General features: G+C 44.0%; 1 protein-coding gene and 1 pseudogene across 1 annotated transcript in view; one reads left to right on the plus strand and one right to left on the minus strand.

Moving 5' to 3' along the window:
• MED14 (mediator complex subunit 14) overlaps positions 1-20026 on the minus strand; it is a 77861-nt gene that overhangs the window by 13051 nt on the left and 44784 nt on the right. Inside the window, 4 exon segments of the mRNA XM_066357777.1 lie at positions 1396-1450; positions 8687-8833; positions 8921-9081; positions 15393-15469. Of these exon segments, the coding sequence (XP_066213874.1) occupies positions 1396-1450; positions 8687-8833; positions 8921-9081; positions 15393-15469 (440 nt within the window).
• Positions 1379-18372, plus strand: LOC136385704 (proteasome subunit beta type-3 pseudogene; annotated as a pseudogene).

Raw genomic sequence — 20026 nt, forward strand, 5'->3', positions numbered from 1 at the left:
TCGAGCGGTACATAAAATACAGTGCATCTCTTATTTGCTGGAGTTTTGGAGTCAATGAAATATGGTAGTTTATTTAACTGGACCTCTATTTAGCTTTACTTTCATCTCCAGTAATGCAAACCCTAGGACAATGTAATCCTTTCAACTATTTTTTTAAGTTGAGGTACAAATTACATACAGTGAAATGCATAAATCTTCAATGTATAGTCGAATGCATTTTTACAAATGTAACTGCTGCATAGATCAAGATACTGAAGAACATTATTACTAGAACCCCAGTCTTTATCACCTCCCCAAGGCAAACACTATTATGACCTCTATCACTGGTTTTTGCCTGGTTTTGTATGTCTTAAAAATACTGAATGTACTCATTATATACATGGTGTCTGGCTTCCTTTGTCCAACGTTATGTTAGCAAAATTCATTACGTGTTGCATATAGTGGTAATTCGCTTTCTCACTTCTGTAACGTATTTCACTGTATAAATATACCCAGTTTATTCACTCATTCTACTGTTACTGGATTATTGGGCTTGTTTACAATTTTTTGGATAAATAACGTTGCTATGAACATTCTTGTGTTTTTTGATGCGTTTCTGTAGCACAGATAACTAAGAATAGAGTTGTTAAATCACCGGTATGCATAATGTTCAGCTTTAGCCCTCTGGAATACTGCTACACCCCACTGCAAGGAAGCGGTACCATTCACACACCCTCCAGTAATAAATGAGTTTCCGTTGCTCCTAATACCAAATGTTGGCAAGGATTATCAATTTTTTTCGTTGAGACCCCTTAGTTGTTCATTGACTGCTTTCTCATATGTGCCTTGACCACAGGCCTCCAGCAGACCGAGTAACCCCTTGCTCGAGCCAGTGACCTTGAGTCCTAGCTGGTGAGCTTTGCTCAAACCAGATGAGCCCGTGTTCAAGCTGGCGACCTCGGGGTCTCGAACCTAGGTCCTCCGCATCCCAGTCCAACGCTCTATCCACTGTACCACCGTCTGGTCAGGCTCAATTTTTTTCTTAAAGCCGCTTTTCCGGCTATGGAGCACTATCACACTGTCCTTTGAATTTATATTTCTGTGATGCCAAATGACGCTGAACATCTTTCTTGTCCTTACTAGCCATTTGGACGCCCTCTTCTATGATTACATGAGTCACCACCTTATACCATTTTAAGTGCATGAATCTGAGATTAATGCTATTTCTGGTACTATTCACTTCCTGTCACTGGAAGCCTCCTCGTTGTCACTCTATTACTATTTTTTCATAGAGATTTCCTGAGTATCTTGGGCCAATCAAGGATCTCCTTGCCTTTCAAGAAATAGCCCAGATGCCTGTACAACCTGTTAAGTTAGACAAATGTGATGGTGGTTGGAATTTCAGCTACACATTACCTGTTGCTGGGTGGTGGCTGGAGCTGTGAAATTAGAGAATCCATCATATCTCCTCCTATGGGAGAAGGGGGATTATCATCCTCATTTACAGACCTTCTTCGAGCATCCTGATTGCTGTCAACGAACATATTCAGGAGTGTCTATGGATAGAAACAGGTAAAATTTTTATTATTTTACCTAACATTAGTATGGTATTTTAATTATTTATAATACTTTAATGTCTATCTCTGAAATATAAGTTTAACACATGAGCCCTGGCCAGATAGTTGGCTGGTTAGAGCATCGTCTCAAAGCGCAGAGGTTGCTGGTTCAATCTCTGGTCAGGGCACGTACAGGAACAGATGTTCCTGTCTGTCTCTGTCGTCTCTCCCCTCCCCTTCCTCTCTTGCTAAAATCAATAAAATTAAAAAAAAAGTTTAACACATGATCACCATTACTAAGACAACCTGAAAGAGATATTAATCGTTTTGAAGGGGGGAAGGAGAAACTGAGGAAAACTGTTAGCCACAACAAAATCAACATCTAGGTTAAAAAGAAACATATCAACTAAGAAGTAATATGCAAGCAAAAAGCTGAATAAAAAATTACACTTCTTTTTTTTTTTTTTTTTTTTTTTTGGTATTTTTCTGAAGTTGGAAACTGGGAGGCAGTCAGACAGACTCCTGCATGCGCCCAACCGGGATTCACCGGGCATGCCCACCAGGGGGCGATGCTCTGCCCATCTGGGGCGTCGCTCTGTTGCAACCAGAGCCATTCTAGCGCCTGAGGCAGAGGCCATGGAGCCATCCCCAGCGCCCAGGCCAACTCTGCTCCAATGGAGCCTCTGCTGTGGGAGGGGAAGAGAGAGACAGAGAAGAAGGAGAGGGGGAGGGGTGGAGAAGCAGATGGGCGCTTCTCCTGTGTGCCCTGGCCAGGAATTGAACCCAGGACTCCTGCACGCCAGGCCAACGCTCTACCACTGAGCCAAGCGACCAGGGCCAAGAATTACACTTCTTAATAGGTCAAAATATTTTATTAATTGCTGAACCATAAAAGGGGGGAAAATCAAAAGTTATATGTTAGAAAATTTCCTATTTAGTGAGTTCTCACTTCTTAAGCTAGAAATAGAGGAAAACAAAGAAACTAAGCCATCTTTTCCCTTTTTTATCTAATATGACTTAATCTTGAACCATCAAGAATGGGACAGTCTCATTTTATAAGCCATGTCATCAAAAACTAAGCAAGACTGGCCCTGGCCGGTTGGCTCAGCGGTAGAGCATCGGCCTGGCGTGCGGGGGACCCGGGTTCGATTCCCGGCCAGGGCACATAGGAGAAGCGCCCATTTGCTTCTCCAACCCTCCTCTCCTTCCTCTCTGTCCCTCTCTTCCCCTCCCGCAGCGAGGCTCCATTGGAGCAAAGATGACCCGGGCGCTGGGGATGGCTCCTTGGCTTCTGCCCCAGGCGCTAGAGTGGCTCTGGTCGCGGCAGAGTGACGCCCCGGAGGGGCAGAGCAACGCCCCAGAGGGGCAGAGCATCGCCCCCTGGTGGGCAGAGCGTTGCCCCTGGTGGGCGTGCCAGGTGGATCCCGGTCGGGCGCATGCAGGAGTCTGTCTGTCTCTCCCCGTTTCCAGCTTCAGAAAAATACAAAAAAAACCCCAAAAAAACTAAGCAAGACTACCAGAATTTGTGTCAAGCACAGACTTTCTTTTAGTACTCTTCATCTTCCCAGTCTTTGAAAATACAAATCATGAACTTTCAGAATCACTCAAAAACTTTTAAAAGTACATAGTCTGATTTCTAATGAAAGATGATGGATTCACAACACACATTTCATCTCTCCCAATACCTGACCCGAAATGCTTATAAAACAATTTTAAAGCAAGTAAGTCACAAAGAAAATAGCAATAAATTCTGGAGACTGCAGAGTAGAAGGCTGAGTGGGAACTGAACTACCCAATGTGAGGAAGTTGTATACTAAGCAAGCAGTGCGGAAATTCAAGAAGCAAAGCTATTTTTGTCTAGACCAGTGGGAGTCAACCCAGTCCCTACCGCCCACTAGTGGGCGTTCCAGCTTTCATGGTGGGTGGTAGTGGAGCAACCAAAGTATAAATAAAAAGATCGATTTAACTATAGTAAGTTGTTTTATAAAGATTTATTCTGCCAATCTTAGTGAAAATCAGACTTAAAGTACTTGGTAAGTAATTATTATTATATGCTTTAACTTGCTGTAACTCTGCTTTATAATTTTTTTTTTTCTGAAGCTGGAAATGGGGAGAGACAGTCAGACAGACTCCCGCATGCGCCCGACTGGGATCACCCGGCACGCCCACCAGGGGGCGATGCTCTGCCCACCAGGGGCGATGCTCTGCCCCTCCGGGGTGTCACTCTGTTTCGACCAGAGCCACTCTAGCGCCTGGGGCAGAGGCCAAGGAGCCATCCCCAGCACCCGGGCTATCTTTGCTCCAATGGAGCCTCGCTGCGGGAGGGGAAGAGAGAGACAGAGAGGAAGGAGAGGGGGAGGGGTGGGCGCTTCTCCTGTGTGCCCTGGCCGGGAATCGAACCCGGGACTTCTGCACGCCAGGCCGACGCTCTACCACTGAGCCAACCGGCCAGGGCTGCTTTATAAATTTTGTAAAGTAAAGTTACTTCCCTACTTTATAAATCATCATTACTGTGGAACCGGTTAGAAAACCGGTGGGCGGTTAGAAAATTTTACTACTAACAGAGATACAAAAGTTGGCGGTAGGTATAAAAAGGTTGATTGACTACACCTACTCTAGATTCTCAAAATATGTAGGAACTGGCAGTACCAGATACCTCTGATTCTTTGTTTTTTTTCTGTTAGCTCTTTCTGGTACCCCTAGAGGTGAAGGTAAAACAAAAAACAGAAGGACTAGGTGAAAGTCTCTTTAAGAGACACTAAAACTGGCCCTGGCCGGTTGGCTCAGCGGTAGAGCGTCGGCCTGGCATGCGGGGGACCCAGGTTCGATTCCCGGCCAGGGCACATAGGAGAAGCGCTAATTTGCTTCTCCACCCCCCTCCTCCTTCCTCTCTGTCTCTCTCTTCCCCTCCCGCAGCCAAGGCTCCATTGGAGCAAAGATGGCCCGGGCGCTGGGGATGGCTCCTTGGCCTCTGCCCCAGGCGCTAGAGTGGCTCTGGTTGCAGCAGAGCGACGCCCCGGAGGGGCAGAGCATCGCCCCCTGATGGGCAGAGTGTCACCCCTGGTGGGCGTGCCGGATGGATCCCGGTCGGGCGCATGTGGGAGTCTGTCTGACTGTCTCTCCCCCTTTCCAGCTTCAGAAAAAAAAAAAAAAAAAAAGAGACACTAAAACTAAGTGACATACAAATTGGTCAACAGGGCAGATGAAAAGATGCTAAACATCATTAATTATCAGAAAATGAAAATCAAATTTGCAATGAACAAGCCTAACTGGTGGTGGCAATTAGATAGAACACCGGGACACTGAGGGGCCCAGCCCAAAACCCTGAGGTCACTGGCTAGAGCAGGCATGGCCAACATACGGCCTGTGGGCCGTATCTGGCCTACGATTAAATTTTTAATATTCTCTGCTACTTTAAAATCTCAGCTACTCAGAAGCAGAAGCATCTTTGATTATTGGAAATCGAGATATTTAAGAAGATAGAGATACACGGAAAAGAATTCTGCTTGTGACTAATCTAGGGTTAACTTCCAATAATTGGTAGAATGGATTCGCAATACTTCTTTATTTTTTTAAAAAATTCCATTATAAAGATTTATAACTTCTGTACTCGATATGAACTATTTGACGTCAGCCAGCCTACAGCCCCCAAAAGGACAGCCATGGGGAACCATAACAGCAGCCAGTCTTCTACTCCACCACTCAAAGGTGGTGGTGGCTCCATACCGAATTCCGAATCCTGCCACAGACTATGCCAAATTGTAAGCCCCGCTTGGCTGCTGTCTAATGCATCTCTATGAAATACAGTTTTCAGGAGCATGAGAGCTAGTCTTACAGTGGAAATCAACATTTTATATGCTTTCTAATAATCATCCCTTTTGAAATTCTTCATATATATAAAACTTGTAAACTAAACAAGTGGGTGGGGACTAGATTAGGTTTAGTCCCAACTAACACTTTTAGCAAAGGTAATTTTATTTAGCTTCTCTCTTATCCTAAGCTAAAACATTTCATTTCCCACTGTTGTGGCAACAAGAATAAGTGTAAACTCTGGAAGATTTGGGAATGTCTTTGATATGTAAAATTACATTTATAGCTACTGTGTTGAAATGCAAAACAACATTTATGCTATTGCTACTGTGTTGGTATGTAAAACATTTATCACTACTGTGTTATCTTGTAGTCTTGATGTGTAGGAATGCTTTTCCTTTTAATAGATCCTATAGATAAATGTTGTAAGCTTATCAGTAAATGACTTTTGTATCATGCTCCCCCTCCTTTCTCCTCAACCAGTATGTGATCATGTCTCTATAACCAACCTCAGGACTATAATCGAGGCTGCATGATCTAGGTTGGCTATACCCCGTGTAAGTCATATGTAGCCGGCTTATTAATAAATCTCCTCCTAAAATTTCTTCTGTATCCTGCCTTGGTGTCTCTATGTAACCCGCGTGTTGGGCAGATAAAATATATTATGCTCCCTTTGTTAAAGATGGCGCTGCCCACATGGAAGCCCTTCGTCCAGGTGATATTAGTTGCCCTTCATGCTTGGGATGGGTGTGAGTATGTTAATATGTGTTGGGGGAGGGCTTTCACGCCAAAAGGTTTTAAAAGGAAGAGAGATCACGTTGTTCCTGGAAAAGAGTGATTACATTCTAGGAGGAGCCCATGCTGTAGGAGAGCAGAGAAAGGCCACGTGGAGAAGGCTAGGAGAAGCAGCCAAGATGGTGGAGTGCTGAGGGAGAAGCCAGTTTGTGCAGTTTGTGCAGAGAAAAGGAGATGGGGAACAGAGGTGAATAAGGCTGGTGAGGTAGAAACCTTTGATTCTAGGAAACTCGGATGAGTCAGTGGTTTTGGGAGCCCTGAATGGAAAGGGAAGTGTTTTCCCACTGTGTGTATTTCTTGCCCGCCAGGTGCAAGTAGGATTAAAGCTAATGGCCCGCCAGTTCTTGGCTCTGTTGTTTCATTACTGTCTGTCTGAATCTAATGAGAACCTGCCAGGCGGCTGTGATGGTAGCTGTGACTACTGGCTTTACACTGCAGATTAAAGTACAGTACTTCATAACATATATTTGAAAAAGAGGGTATTTTGGTAATATTATATGCCTAGACTGAAATCTCTCTAAATATATAATTTAGTGTGAAAAAAAAAAGAGAAAGCAACAGCATAAATAGAGAGTATGCTTCCATTTCCATTCCTACAAAAGGGAACTTGGGAAAGGTGGAGAAATATTAGCAACGTAACAGAATGGTTGCAGGGGTCTCAAACTTGCGGCCCGCCGAACAATTTTGTACGGCCCGCAGACTAATCCATGGGCTTACTTAATTTTATCCAAAATATTTTGAACTTCGTGGATTAGTCTGCGGGCCGCACAAAATTGTTCGGCGGGCCGCATGCGGCCCGCGGGCCGCGAGTTTGAGACCCCTGGAGAGGTTTCAATTCCAGCTCTGCCACTTACTAGCTATGTGACCTTCAACAAGTTTCTTAGGTCTCTGTGACTTGTTTTCTTCATTTGTAAAATAAAGAATCAACTTCCCCACCCCACAGGGTGATTATGAGAAGTGAGATACCACAAGCAAACTGTTTATTACATTGTATGGCACACAGTAAACTCTCTGTATGTATTAACTGTAAGGTCGGTGGATAATGGGGGATGGTCACGTGGGGAACTCAGACCCTTGAACTTTGGCTAGGACCGCCCACAACCAAGCGGGCCAAAAGAAACTTCCCAGGAACCCTTTGGGAAAAAGCGACCGTCTGCCAGCCAGTGAGATTTCATTCACCACATCATATTAGCTCGACTATCCTAGGAACCCTTTAAATATCCTTCACACGGGTCACTCCTTGCGACTTCCCTGGCCTCCATCTTTCCTCGGGGCCAGGGAACCTCGCAGGGTGGGATGCGCGCTCTGTACTCAATAAAGCCTTTTATTATTCCATTTATTATTCCACACTTTGTGGCTCCGGCCCCTTCCTTCCTTCTCGGCGGGGAAAATACCTTACATTAACTATATTAACTATTATTACAACATGGTATACCTGTGTGTAAAAATCTCTGGATACCTAAAAAACAACAGTGGCCGTCTTTGGGGGAAGGAAATTGAAACCTAAGTTAAAAAGAAAACTTATTTTTCATTAAATATACTTTTGAAATTTTCTTTTAATAATGAGCATGTGTTGGGGACCAAAAGTCAACAGAGTATTTGAAGTTCAGATTTTTGGGGGACAGAGGTGTGGGGAACTGGCAGTAAGCTGACAGACTGCCCAACCCCCCACCTCACTAGTTCTGTGAAGTTGCTAAAGGCTATTTTTTTCCATACCTTTATGTTAACTATGGTGCTGGATTGTTTAGACCAGGGGTCTCAAACTCGCGGCCCACGGGCCGCATCCGCCGAACAATTTTGTGCAGCGCACAGACTAATCCACGAAGTTCAAAATATTTTGGATAAAATTAAGTAAGCCTAGGGGCCTACTTGTATTTTTCATTTCTCTAGCATCCTAGCTAGATATTAGCTTAGTTAACAGCAGTTGTGATGCGAACTACAGTTTCTGGTCGTTTTGTGACACTGAGTAAACTGCATGTACGATTGTGCTTGTTGTACTGATTTTTTTTTGCTTTCAACTGCAGTGAGAAAAGTGTTGCATAACAGTTGCCTTTTGTAGACCTAGTGCGGCCCGCCGAACAGCTGTGATCTTGCTCTGCGGCCCACATGCTGAGTTGAGTTTGAGACCCCTGGTTTAGACTCATCCTACTCCCATTTCCCTCAGAAAGATTGGAGGCAATCCTTTGTTTTGTGAAGTTATTATGTATGGTGGGGGTTTTCTGCACTGGGGAGAATTCTTGGGTTGCCTTAGAAATGTGACTTTGCTTTAACGATCTCTTGGATTTGCTAATGGCCTCACTTTACCCTATAAATAAAGCAGGTTGGTGGATGGAGGGGCTTTTTGCAAGCTATCTCTTATGTTGCAAAGAGACCTCCGGAGCCCATCCTTTTTCTCTTTAAGCCTATTTTCTTAACTCCGCGCCGTTCCCACTCAGACCTGGAATGAGTAGCCACGTTGGTTCGCGGCAAGCATGTTTTACTTTTTCAGTTAAAACAGGCGGAATGCTTTTATTATTTTTTCCCGAAAGGAAGATTATCACATGTACCTGGTAGAGAATGTGCAAATTCCAACACACACTCATATAATCGTGCAATGCTATTCTAGTCATTAAGGAACATTTCAAGCACTTTTCTACCACCAACAGGTTCAGACAATAGGTTTTCATATGTTAGATAAAAATGCTGGGATGGTCCTAGAGGAGTGAAAGAGAAGATTAATGGCAAGCAATATGAAAAAAAATCCAGAAATAGTCAAAGGCAAAGTGTGTGAAGCAACTCACCTTGTTCCCTGCAAGAAGTGCCATTAAGTGGACAATTTGAAAACACTAACTCAGCTACCCACGTGCGATTATTTCTACCTTGTAATCGGAAAGTGCAATCGAGGAGAGAGCGGTCCAGAGCCTTCTGGGTTTCCTCATTTACACCCTTAGGGGGCGGAATTCTGGTGATAAAAGACAGCATAGGAAGTGTACTTCACATCACAGAGAGACAAAAGCAAACAGTCTCCACAATGACAGGAAGGGTATCTACATTAGAGCTTCAGTTCAAACTCCTCTACTGGGTACCTTCTGTAAAGGAAGGACGCAATTCATATCAATTCATGGCAATTAATAGCATTTAACCCATTTCCATTCACTTCAACATAGGTTAGGACTGTCACTTTTTTTTTTTTTTTTTTTTGTATTTTTCTGAAGCTGGAAACGGGGAGAGACAGACAGACTCCCGCATGCGCCCGACCGGGATCCACCCGGCACGCCCACCAGGGGCGATGCTCTGCCCACCAGGGGGCGATGCTCTGCCCATCCTGGGCGTCGCTCTGCCGAGACCAGAGCCACTCTAGCGCCTGGGGCAGAGGCCAAGGAGCCATCCCCAGCGCCCGGGCCATCTTTGCTCCAATGGAGCCTTGGCTGCGGGAGGGGAAGAGAGAGACAGAGAGGAAGGAGGGGGGTGTGGAGAAGCACATGGGCGCTTCTCCTATGTGCCCTGGCCGGGAATCGAACCCGGGTCCCCCGCACGCCAGGCCGACGCTCTACCGCTGAGCCAACCGGCCAGGGCCAGGACTGTCACTTTAACAAAGCATTATTTATTTTCATCCCTAATCTTATTAGAAAAAAAACCCCAATTCTTCAGAATGAAAAATCAAGGATACTGGCTTTCTACAAAATCTATTTAGAGTACCCTCAAGGAAAAACTAAGGGGAACAAAATACTTGTAAAATCACTCTTCGAAGGCAGGATGATACAGTGAAAGGAACAAGAATACTGGATGTAAGGTACCCCCCCCCCCCAGGCAGAAAGAAGGGGGTATTTACCAAGTGTGGAATAACAAAAGCTTTATTCAGAGCACATCTCAGGCAAAGTTCTCTGGTCCGTGAGATGGGCCAGAGAAGTCACCTGGATTTTCCCACCTGGGGGGTAATTTATAGAGTCTGTAGGGGGGTCAAGTTAATATGACGTGGTGAAATTTCATTGGCGGACAGTCGTTTTTTCCAAAGTGTTCCTGGGAAATTTCTTTTGGCGGGCATGGGTGTGGGCGGTTCCAGTCAAAGTTCCCAGGCCTGATTCCTCACATGACCGTCCCCATTGCCAACCAACCTCACACTGGAGTCAGGGATCAGCTTTTTAATTCTGACTCAGCCACATTTAGATCTGAATTCCAGCTTCCTGGCTACAAAATGGAGATAAATAATTATCTCATGGGTCAGTGATTTTAAAACATGCCAAAAAATACATCAAATGCTTATGGTGGCTGATACAGCAGGTAATCATACATGTTAAATCTCCTTTGCAGTAAACCTAAACCAAGTCTTGATCACTGGCTGCCAAGACAAAATTCCAGGTTCATTACCCACCTCCCCCTTCTCCTCCTCCTCTGTAGAGGTAACACGCACTGTGATGAGCTTTATATGTATGAATTCATTTAACATACATATTCTCACTTACACACATCATACATACAAGAGAAATGCATTAGTTTTGGTATCTTAAAACAACTCCTACCTATAATTTATCCTCTTGCAGCTTTATGACAATCTTATTTGTCAAAATAACATTAAGAGGTAATATAGTTTAGCTGTTTTGTCAGTCATGGAATGAACTAATGAGATAATGTATTATTTAACTATATATTATCCTTTAACTCATAGGGAAGGTGGATTAATTCTCAGTGTTGGCATAATATTAATATCTAAGGCAAACAACAACAAATAGAAATGGAAACATGGAATCTTGGTTGAGGCCTCTTATTCAGAGTGTAGCACCTAGAACAAGGGCTCCCGCTCTCAGCCATACTGACGTCTGGGGCTGGATAACTGTTGTGGGGGGCTGTCCAGTGCAGCCCTGGGCTCTATCTACCAGATGCCAGGAGCTCCTCCACCCACTCCTCTCCGTTAATGATAACCAACAATATCTCCAAACATTGCCAAATGTCCCTCAGAGGGTACAGCCATCCTGGGGTTGAGGACCAATGACCTAGAATAAACAACTTAAGAGAGCAAAAAGAGACAGGGATTGCATCTGGTAAAAAATAAACTTTGTAGGGGGACAGAAATCTATACAGGTTGCACAAAAATAGAATTAACACAGTACTGAAACTTTCTCAATTAAAAATTCATCACAGTTCCTCTTAAATTATACAAGTTAAGTTTTTCAAAAGTTAATCCTTCATACCACATACTTTTTTATCACTACTAGAAAGATTTTTTCCAACATTATTTGGAGTAGTTATCATAGAAATGACATGCATTGCATATATGCTTCTCAAAGTCATAGGTATACCGAGGGCCCTTACCCTTCAAATCATAACCCTAAAGCATAGTATTATAAAGCGACCAATTCATACACATTTTTAAATCTTGACTTGAAAAATAAAAATGCAGTACATTATCTTCCTTTCACATAAATAGGTATTTCGTGAACCTATCTGTTAGAAATTGAACATATAGAAGCCAGAACATTTTTAAGTAAGAACTAAGGTAAGAGTAAGACTCCTTCCAATTTAACCATGAAAATACATTCTATGTCACTTTCTTAAGCTATGACACAAATATAATTGGCAGTACTTCAAGAACCTTGTAAAATATTTACTTGCTTTTAAGGTTATAAATGTAATACGGAGAATAGAAGTAACTACAATTGTAATTTAATCTTCTCCACATGATCTGGTGAGGGAAAGAAAACAAAACAGGTTCCTCAAAAGGAAACCAGACAAAACCGTTACAAACTCAAAACTACTACTATATTTGCCAAAAATTAAGAACTAAGGAAGACGTTTCCAGGACAATGGATTAACCTTATCTGAACATTTCCATCAACTCAAAAAAGTTTTTCAAGCTAAACAGCTACTCCTGACTGATTGTTCTCCTATAATTCCGAGTATTGAGCAAATTTAGGAAGTAGGCTTTGGTCCAGGACAGACAGATGTATGTCAGCACTGCCCCTTTTTAGCCATTATGTGCTGTGTGTCAGTTTCATTCTGAGGAGCTTTACAAACATTAGTAACCACATGATGTTCCTGAAATCACTGAAAGCGCTAGGAAAGAAAGCACAATGATGCCTACAAGGAAAGGGAAGAGGGCTTTATAAAGGTTGCACTTGCATAAGCAGAAGGACTGAGCCACACAATTGACATGTTGTAAGAGGCAAAGAAACAGAATGGAGAAGATGAAAAACCTTGTGGGTATGGCCAGCGGCCCCGCACCACTGCCCACTGCTATAGTGTTAGCTCAGGGGAAGGCGGGAAGTTTGCTTCAGTGCTCAACACTAGGCACCATGTGCATGCTGCTCTGGAGACTTGAGTCATCTGTGCTACAGCACAAGGCAACAGGCCCATGAGCCAGTGCGATCTGAGGTGTCCGCCGTGATACTCTGAGATACACCAAGAAGGCCAGCTCAAGAGGTTTGCAAGGAGATAAGCTGAACAAGAATAGAACATATTTTTAGCAAAGAGAAGAAAAGTGCTAATTCTAAAGCTCTGAAGTATCAACTTATACTCTCATGTTTAATATAAACATATCTAGGACTAAAAGCTTTGTAAAAGAAGAGTTTCTGAAGATTAAACACATTAGAGCAATTACATATTAGTTAGATCTATGCAGGATTTAGTAAAATCATGTTTAGACATTTACTGTTAGTTTTTCTTTCTTCATGCTATATTGTACCTCCATAATGGACAGCAGGTACTGGACAAGCAGTTACCTTTCATCTATTCATTTGTATATATTTTCCTTTTATGTTTTAAACATAGAAAACATTAGCTAGGGTATAAAGCCTTTCTTAAAAATTACTGTTAAATGAAGCTAAAAAAACTACGAAATGCTTCTTTCTTAGGTAAGAAGAGTATTACGAGTTCCCCTGAATTCGAGAAGGGGACTGAATTTTTTTTTGTAAAAATGCTGAGCATAAGATATTTTAAAACTCTTGCAAAATATGAAAAACATAACTAAGAGAACAGAACACAGATATTAACATCACATACTTATCTGCAGTTGCCAAGAAGAGTGAAAGGAAAAAAATACCCTTCATTTTAAGCACAAGTAATTTAACACCAAAAGCAATTAAATTGAAAATACTACATTTTCCTACTGATTTCCACTGTAAGACTAGCTCTCATGCTCCTGAAAACTGTATTTCATAGAGATGCATTAGACAGCAGCCAAGCCTGACCAGGCGGTGGTGCAGTAGATAGAGCGTCAGACTGGGATGTGGATGACCCAGGTTTGAGACCCCGAGGTCGCCAGCTTGACTGCAGGCTCATCTGGTTTGAGCAAAGGTCACCAGCTTGGATCCAAGGTCACCGGCTTGAGCAAGGGGTTAAGGTCTGCTAAAGGCCCGCGGTAAAGGCACATATGAGAAAGCAATCAATGAACAACTAAGGTGTCGCAACAAAAAACTGATGATTGATGCTTCTCATCTCTCTCCGTTCCTGTCTGTCTGTCCCTGCCTATCCCTCTCTCTGACTCTCTCTCTGTCTCTGTAAAAAAAAAAAAAAAAAGACAGTACCCAGGAAGGTAAGCTGTGCCAGTTCTTTAACCCTTTATCCAGAGGAGCACCATGCCACACAGGTGCAGTGTATGCCATTTGCTAGCCCTTCCCATCTTCCACAGAAACGAACTGATTGCCAAGTAACAAAAACTAAAGCAGAGCTGTCATGTTCTGGTAGACAGAGGAATTCAATCAATAAAAACCGCTTATACGCCTTATATCATTAAGCAACATCTAAGTAACAGTACAAATGCCAAAAAAAGAAAATTTTTTCTGCACCAAAAAGGTCGATCTCAGCCTGACCTGTGGTGGCACAGTGGGTAAAGCATCAACCTGGAACGCTGAGGTTGCCGGTTCAAAACCCTGGGCTTGCCTGGTCAAGGCACATATGGGAGTTGATACTTCCTGCTCCTCCCCCTCCTCTCTCTCTGTCTTTCTCTGTCTCTCTCTCTCTCTCTCACTCACTCTCTCTCCCCTCTCTATAATGAATAAATTTTTAAAAAATCTTAAAAAAAAAAAAAAAAGGCCGATCTCTTAAATGGCACACTACCTTTGCAAGTTTATCCCGGTCATCTGACAGAGCACACGTTCTGCACGTTTTCCTTCAAAGCATCCTTTGGCTCCTTGTCCTCTATGTCTAGAAACAAACCCTCTGCCCATCTCCCTCTGTATATCCTTTCCCGGTGATCTGATTTATTATCCCACCTCAATTACAATCACCTTGGCGATGACTCATCCACCTGTCCGGCCCAGACTTGACACCTGAGCTTGAGACACATCCCTACCTGCCCAAAAGCATGTCTAGGCACCTCAAACTTAGGAAAGCCTCTTCAAACTCACATCTTCAGTGCCCCTTATCTCAAACTAAACAATCATCTATCATTTGTCCTACATAAATCTAGTCATCTTTGCCACCTTCTCCTCCTTCTCACCCTCAACATCAATCTGATCACCAACCCTTGAATTATTTCCTCCCCTAAGTCCCTGGGGAACATTCTCCAGTCCGAGCAATCAGCAACTCTCTTGTGAATCACTTCACAACTGGTTTCACTACTTCAGTCTTGTTTCTCTCCAATTTATTCTCCGTATTACTATCAGGGTGAGCTTCCAAAAACACCTATCGAATGTCAGTTTTGTTTAAAATCAATTGATTGTTTCTTATTGCCATTAGGATAAAGTCTAAATTCCTTAAGGACACTTAAAAAGCCCCATGGGACCTGACACCTTCGTGCTTACATCCCCAGCTTCATCTCTCCTAACTCCCGCCATGCTGAACCTCTTTCAGTTCCGGCATGCTGAACGTTCTTGCCTCCAACCCTTCACAAAAGCGGTTATCCCTTCCGGTTAGGACCAACCACTCCCGCCCTCACTCTTTCCTCTCTCACCTCTCCTGCAGTCAGGGTACAGCTGGTATTTCCCCAAAGATACCTTTCCTGACTTCCAAACTAGCCCAGATGCCCCCCTGCTGTGTGGATCCAGAGCACCCTGAAGGGCTCCACCAGAATTCACGCCTGACACACAGTCACACTCAGGTATCTGCTGAGTGAAGGAAAGAAATGAGGAAAGACAACCTCAAAGAGCAAGTGGTGCTGGGTGGCCACTCAGCAGGTGAAAGCAAATCTTCCCCCAGACCTTAGTCATTTTGTGCAGAACTCTGTAACATCCGCAGGTTTGGAACTCTGCTTTATGCAGTCTCATGGAAAGAGAGGAGCAGCTCTGGTAGTATGGCTGCCACGTGTGGCATCAAGTGACAGAAATGACAGGGACTCACTTCAATAAGCGAATTGCATGGCTGAAGCCATCACCTTCCATTTGTACTCCTTGATGTGGAATCTCCAGATTGGACACCTGGGAAGAGAAATGCACAATTACATCAGACTACCAATTTTACAAAGTGAACCACCTTTTCTAAGCACTACTGCTTATTCCCAAGGCGTCTTTCCTAAGGCCACTCTTTCCCAAAGTTACAGCATATCAGGCAGGAGTAGTGTCCCCATCATTTGATTTTCTGGAAACTATATTAAGTCCAGCGAAACTCAAAGACGACCCTGAGCTTCTAGTTAAAAAACACCTCCATAGGTGGCAAATCTTCAAAATTCGGGAGACTAATTTTTGTAGCAAGCCAAAAGTAATCCACAATCAATTCTGATGGTTGCAAATGATGCAACTATAAAATAAGATTGTGTTTTTTCATGTGTAATTCAATTCTGTTTGTCTGAAACACTGGTTGAATAATACATAGTCATATCTCACTTCTAATCACAAACAGTATTTTTTAGTTCAGAACTTTTCTGGAATTCACTTTTTCTTTTTAACAAACTATTTCCTGTGTGAAACCCAAGAAAAGATTCTAAATTTATGCACTTACCAGATGAGGTATCTTTCCCAATTGGAAGATTCAGAAAGTGAGTTAAAAAGATGAATGCGGGGACAGTACCTGAGACTGTCAGTGGAACTACAGGGTATTTAGGTATGCCGGAAAGCCGAATGATCTACCAAAGAAATGCTTGCCTGTGGCAGATACTCCCAGGTCTTCTATGGCAGGCTATTTTTATCTAGCTTGTTCCAGAAAGGATTTAAGGCAGCCCTAAGTATTTGAATGAAACCTGCTCTTTCGGCTTGGAAACGAAAGAGGTTTAGGAAAAAGAAGCCCTGACCAAATAGGGAGGAGAGGCTCAGCTTAAAAAGGAAACGAAGTGTGGGACATATCAGAAATGTTGCCTTGACCGGGCGCTGAGGATGGCTCCATGGCCTCTGCCTCAGGTGCTAGAGTGGCTCTGGTTGCAACAGAGCAACGCCCCAGATGGGCAGAGCATTGCCCCCTGGTGGGCATGCCGGGTAGATCCCGGTCGGGCGCACGCAGGAGTCTGACTGCCTCCCCGTTTCCAACTTCAGAAAAATACAAAAGAAAAAATGTTTTTAAAAAAATGTTGCCTTGGCCCTGGCCGGTTGGCTCAGCGGTAGAGCGTCGGCCTAGCGTGCGGAGGACCCGGGTTCGATTCCCGGCCAGGGCACACAGGAGAAGCGCCCATTTGCTTCTCCACCCCTCCGCCGTGCTTTCCCTCTCTGTCTCTCTCTTCCCCTCCCGCAGCCAAGGCTCCATTGGAGCAAAGATGGCCCGGGCGCTGGGGATGGCTCTGTGGACTCTGCCCCAGGCGCTAGAGTGGCTCTGGTCGCAACATGGCGACGCCCAGGATGGGCAGAGCATCGCCCCCTGGTGGGCAGAGCATCGCCCCTGGTGGGCGTGCCGGGTGGATCCCGGTCGGGTGCATGCAGGAGTCTGTCTGACTGTCTCTCCCTGTTTCCAGCTTCAGGAAAAAAAAAAAAAAAAAATGTTGCCTTTATTCTACAGAGCAGAGATAAACGTTCCTGGCAGGATTAGATTTAGTCATTCACATCTCAGTATAAACTACTTTAAGCAGAAAATGTGCTTGCGTTTGCCTTTACTATGTCTTTTTCATTGAGAAAAGAAAAAGGTAAGTTTTTAAGAGCCTGACTGCGTTCAATAGAGTATTACAGAATGTTCTTACATGTCTTATGTGTGCAGCAGGTATAGGGGCACAGAGAATGGAGACAGACTGGACATATTTCTATACATATTAGTCTGTATGGGAACTATGAAGACACAAATTTCTGAGATTTCTAAACTGTGGGTGGAGGGAGAGAGGAAACAACTGCATCACACTGCCCCTGGGCACCAGGTAGCCTCCCTTCCTACTGCGAAGGTAGGATTGAATGACTGTCATACAAGCAACCCACATGGCACAGTGAAGAAGCACAGGAACAGTCAAGCAGACAGGAAGCATAGACACGGTCTGTACAGTTCAGGAACTACGGCCAGTCCCCAGACAAGAGGATATTCATCAAGCTCCCAGCTCTAGGAGTGGGGACAATGAGTACAAGAGTATCTATGTTAGGTGCCAGTTTCTGGGCTTGGATTTTTCTGGGCTATTCATGTTCTTCACAATGTCACACCTGATCCCCCACCTTCAGATCCCAAAGTTCTACAAAGCAGGAATCGGCATAGGACAGCTGGTGACCAAGTCCAGCCCACGGCCTGTTTTTTTTTTTCTTTTGCATAAATAAAAGTGTTGGCTGGAATTGTGGAGACTGGAGGTCCTACTACACTGCAAGCATGTCTATTATGTCCTATAATGGAGGGGCCATCACGGTCATGAAGGGGAAGGTCTGCATGGCCATTGCCACTGACAAGCGCTTCGGTATCCAGACCCAGATGGTGACCAGGGACTTCCAGATCTTTCCCATGGGTGACCAGCTATACATTGGCCTGGCCAGGCTAGCCACCAATGTCCAGACCGTTGTCCAGCGCCTCAAGTTCCGACTGAACCTGTATGAGCTGAAGGAAGGTCGGCAGATCAAGCCTTACACCCTCATGGGCATGGTGGCCAACCTCTTGTATGAGAAACGTTTTGGCCCCTACTCCACTGAGCCAGTCATTGCTGGGTTGGACCTGAAGACTGCTATGCCCTTCATTTGCTCTCTAGATCTCACCGGCTGCCCCATGGTGACTGATGATTTTGTGGTCAGTGGCACCTGTGCTCAACAAATGTATGGGATGTGCGAGTCCCTCTGGGAGCCCGACACGGATCCAGAACACCTGTTTGAAACCATCTCACAAGCTATGCTGAACACTGTGGACTGTGATGCAGTGTCAGGCACGGGAGTCACTGTCCTTATCAGTGAGAAGGACAAAATCACCACCAGGACACTGAAGGCCTGAATGGACTAAACCCCTGCTCCCAGAGCCTTACATTTTTAAAAAAAATAAAACTGTTTTTCTTTCAAAAAAATGTTATTTAAGCATAGCCATACTCATTTTTTTTGTTTGTTTGTTTTGTTTTTTTTTTCTGAAGTTGGAAACGGGGATAGACAGTCAGACAGACTCCCGCATGCGCCCGACCGGGATCCACCCGGCACGCCCACCAGGGGCGACGCTCTGCCCACCAGGGGGCGATGCTCTGCCCGTCCGGGGGGTCGCTCTGCCGCAACCAGAGCCACTCTAGCGCCTGGGGCAGAGGCCAAGGAGCCATCCCCAGCGCCCAGGCCATCTTTGCTCCAATGGAGCCTTGGCTGCGGGAGGGGAAGAGAGAGACAGAGAGGAAGGAGGGGAGGGGGGTGGAGAAGCAAATGGGCGCTTCTCCTATGTGCCCTGGCTGGGAATCGAACCCAGGTCCCCCGCACGCCAGGCTGACGCTCTACCGCTGAGCCAACCGGCCAGGGCCATACTCATTTGTTTAAATGTCAGCTATGGCTGGTTCACCCTACACAACAGATTTGAGTAGTTGTGGTATGAGACCATATGACCCACACACGTAAAATATTTACTATCTGACCCTTTAAATAAAAAGTTTGTCAAGCCCTACTCTAAAGCATAAAAGTATTTTCTAAAACCTTCCTGAGACTATCATCATCAGCTCAACTGAAATAATCCATTTCTACATTTCCAGATCTCTTCATTCACAATAATTTACAGAGGGAAGGAGTTTTAGGAAAAGTAAAACTTTAAACTAGAGTGAAATAATTAAGGTTTTAGCATATTGTTTTTAAGGATTGTCAAACCTTGTCTAAAGCCCTTTTTGAAAAATACAGGTTGTTATCTGCCCCTTTACTTCCATGTTTGGGTATCATGCTGGATTATCACCGCTGTCTTCTTAAAATACACTGATTCTGCATAAGTCTATTGCTTCTCCCAGCTGACAAAAGTAAATTCAGTTTACTATGTTTTCTGACCTGCTTCTCAGAAAGAAACCCAATTTTATTTGTGTGTAAGCAGTACGTATGGCTTCACCAAATCAAAAATAAGCCACCCTTTTATCAACTAACCATGTCTACCAGAGTTAAAAAATGCTTCTACTAAGAGGTATCCAAGATGGTAACTCTCAAAAATTGTCCTTTTTTTAAAATTGGGAAAAATTTACTTTTACTTCTAACAGAAGACGCACAATTTGGAAACAGAGAGATAAAATAATTTAGTTTGTTTTGCATGTATATCACAAGATGCCACGATTTCAACCCTTCCCCACAAATGAACAAGATGACATTCATTCTGATTCACCTAATGCAGTGGTCGGCAAACTCATTAGTCAACAGAGCCAAATATCAATAGTACAATGATTAAAATTTCTTTTGAGAGCCAAATTTTTTAAACTTAAACTATATAGGTAGGTACATTGTTATTAACTTAATTAGAGTACTCCTAAGCTGGCCTTTGCTAAAAACGTCTCATGCTATTAGGTCACATGTGGCTCGCGAGCTGTGGCTTGCCAACCACTGACCTAATGGAATCATGTGCTTTAGCAAAGCATTTTAAAAATTATTCTTTTCATTTAGAGCAGTGTTTTTCAACCACTGGTCCATGGACGGGGCCGCCAGAAATTTTGTGCC

This window comes from Saccopteryx leptura, chromosome X (assembly GCF_036850995.1).
Source record: "Saccopteryx leptura isolate mSacLep1 chromosome X, mSacLep1_pri_phased_curated, whole genome shotgun sequence".
Taxonomy (NCBI): Eukaryota; Metazoa; Chordata; class Mammalia; order Chiroptera; family Emballonuridae; genus Saccopteryx; species Saccopteryx leptura.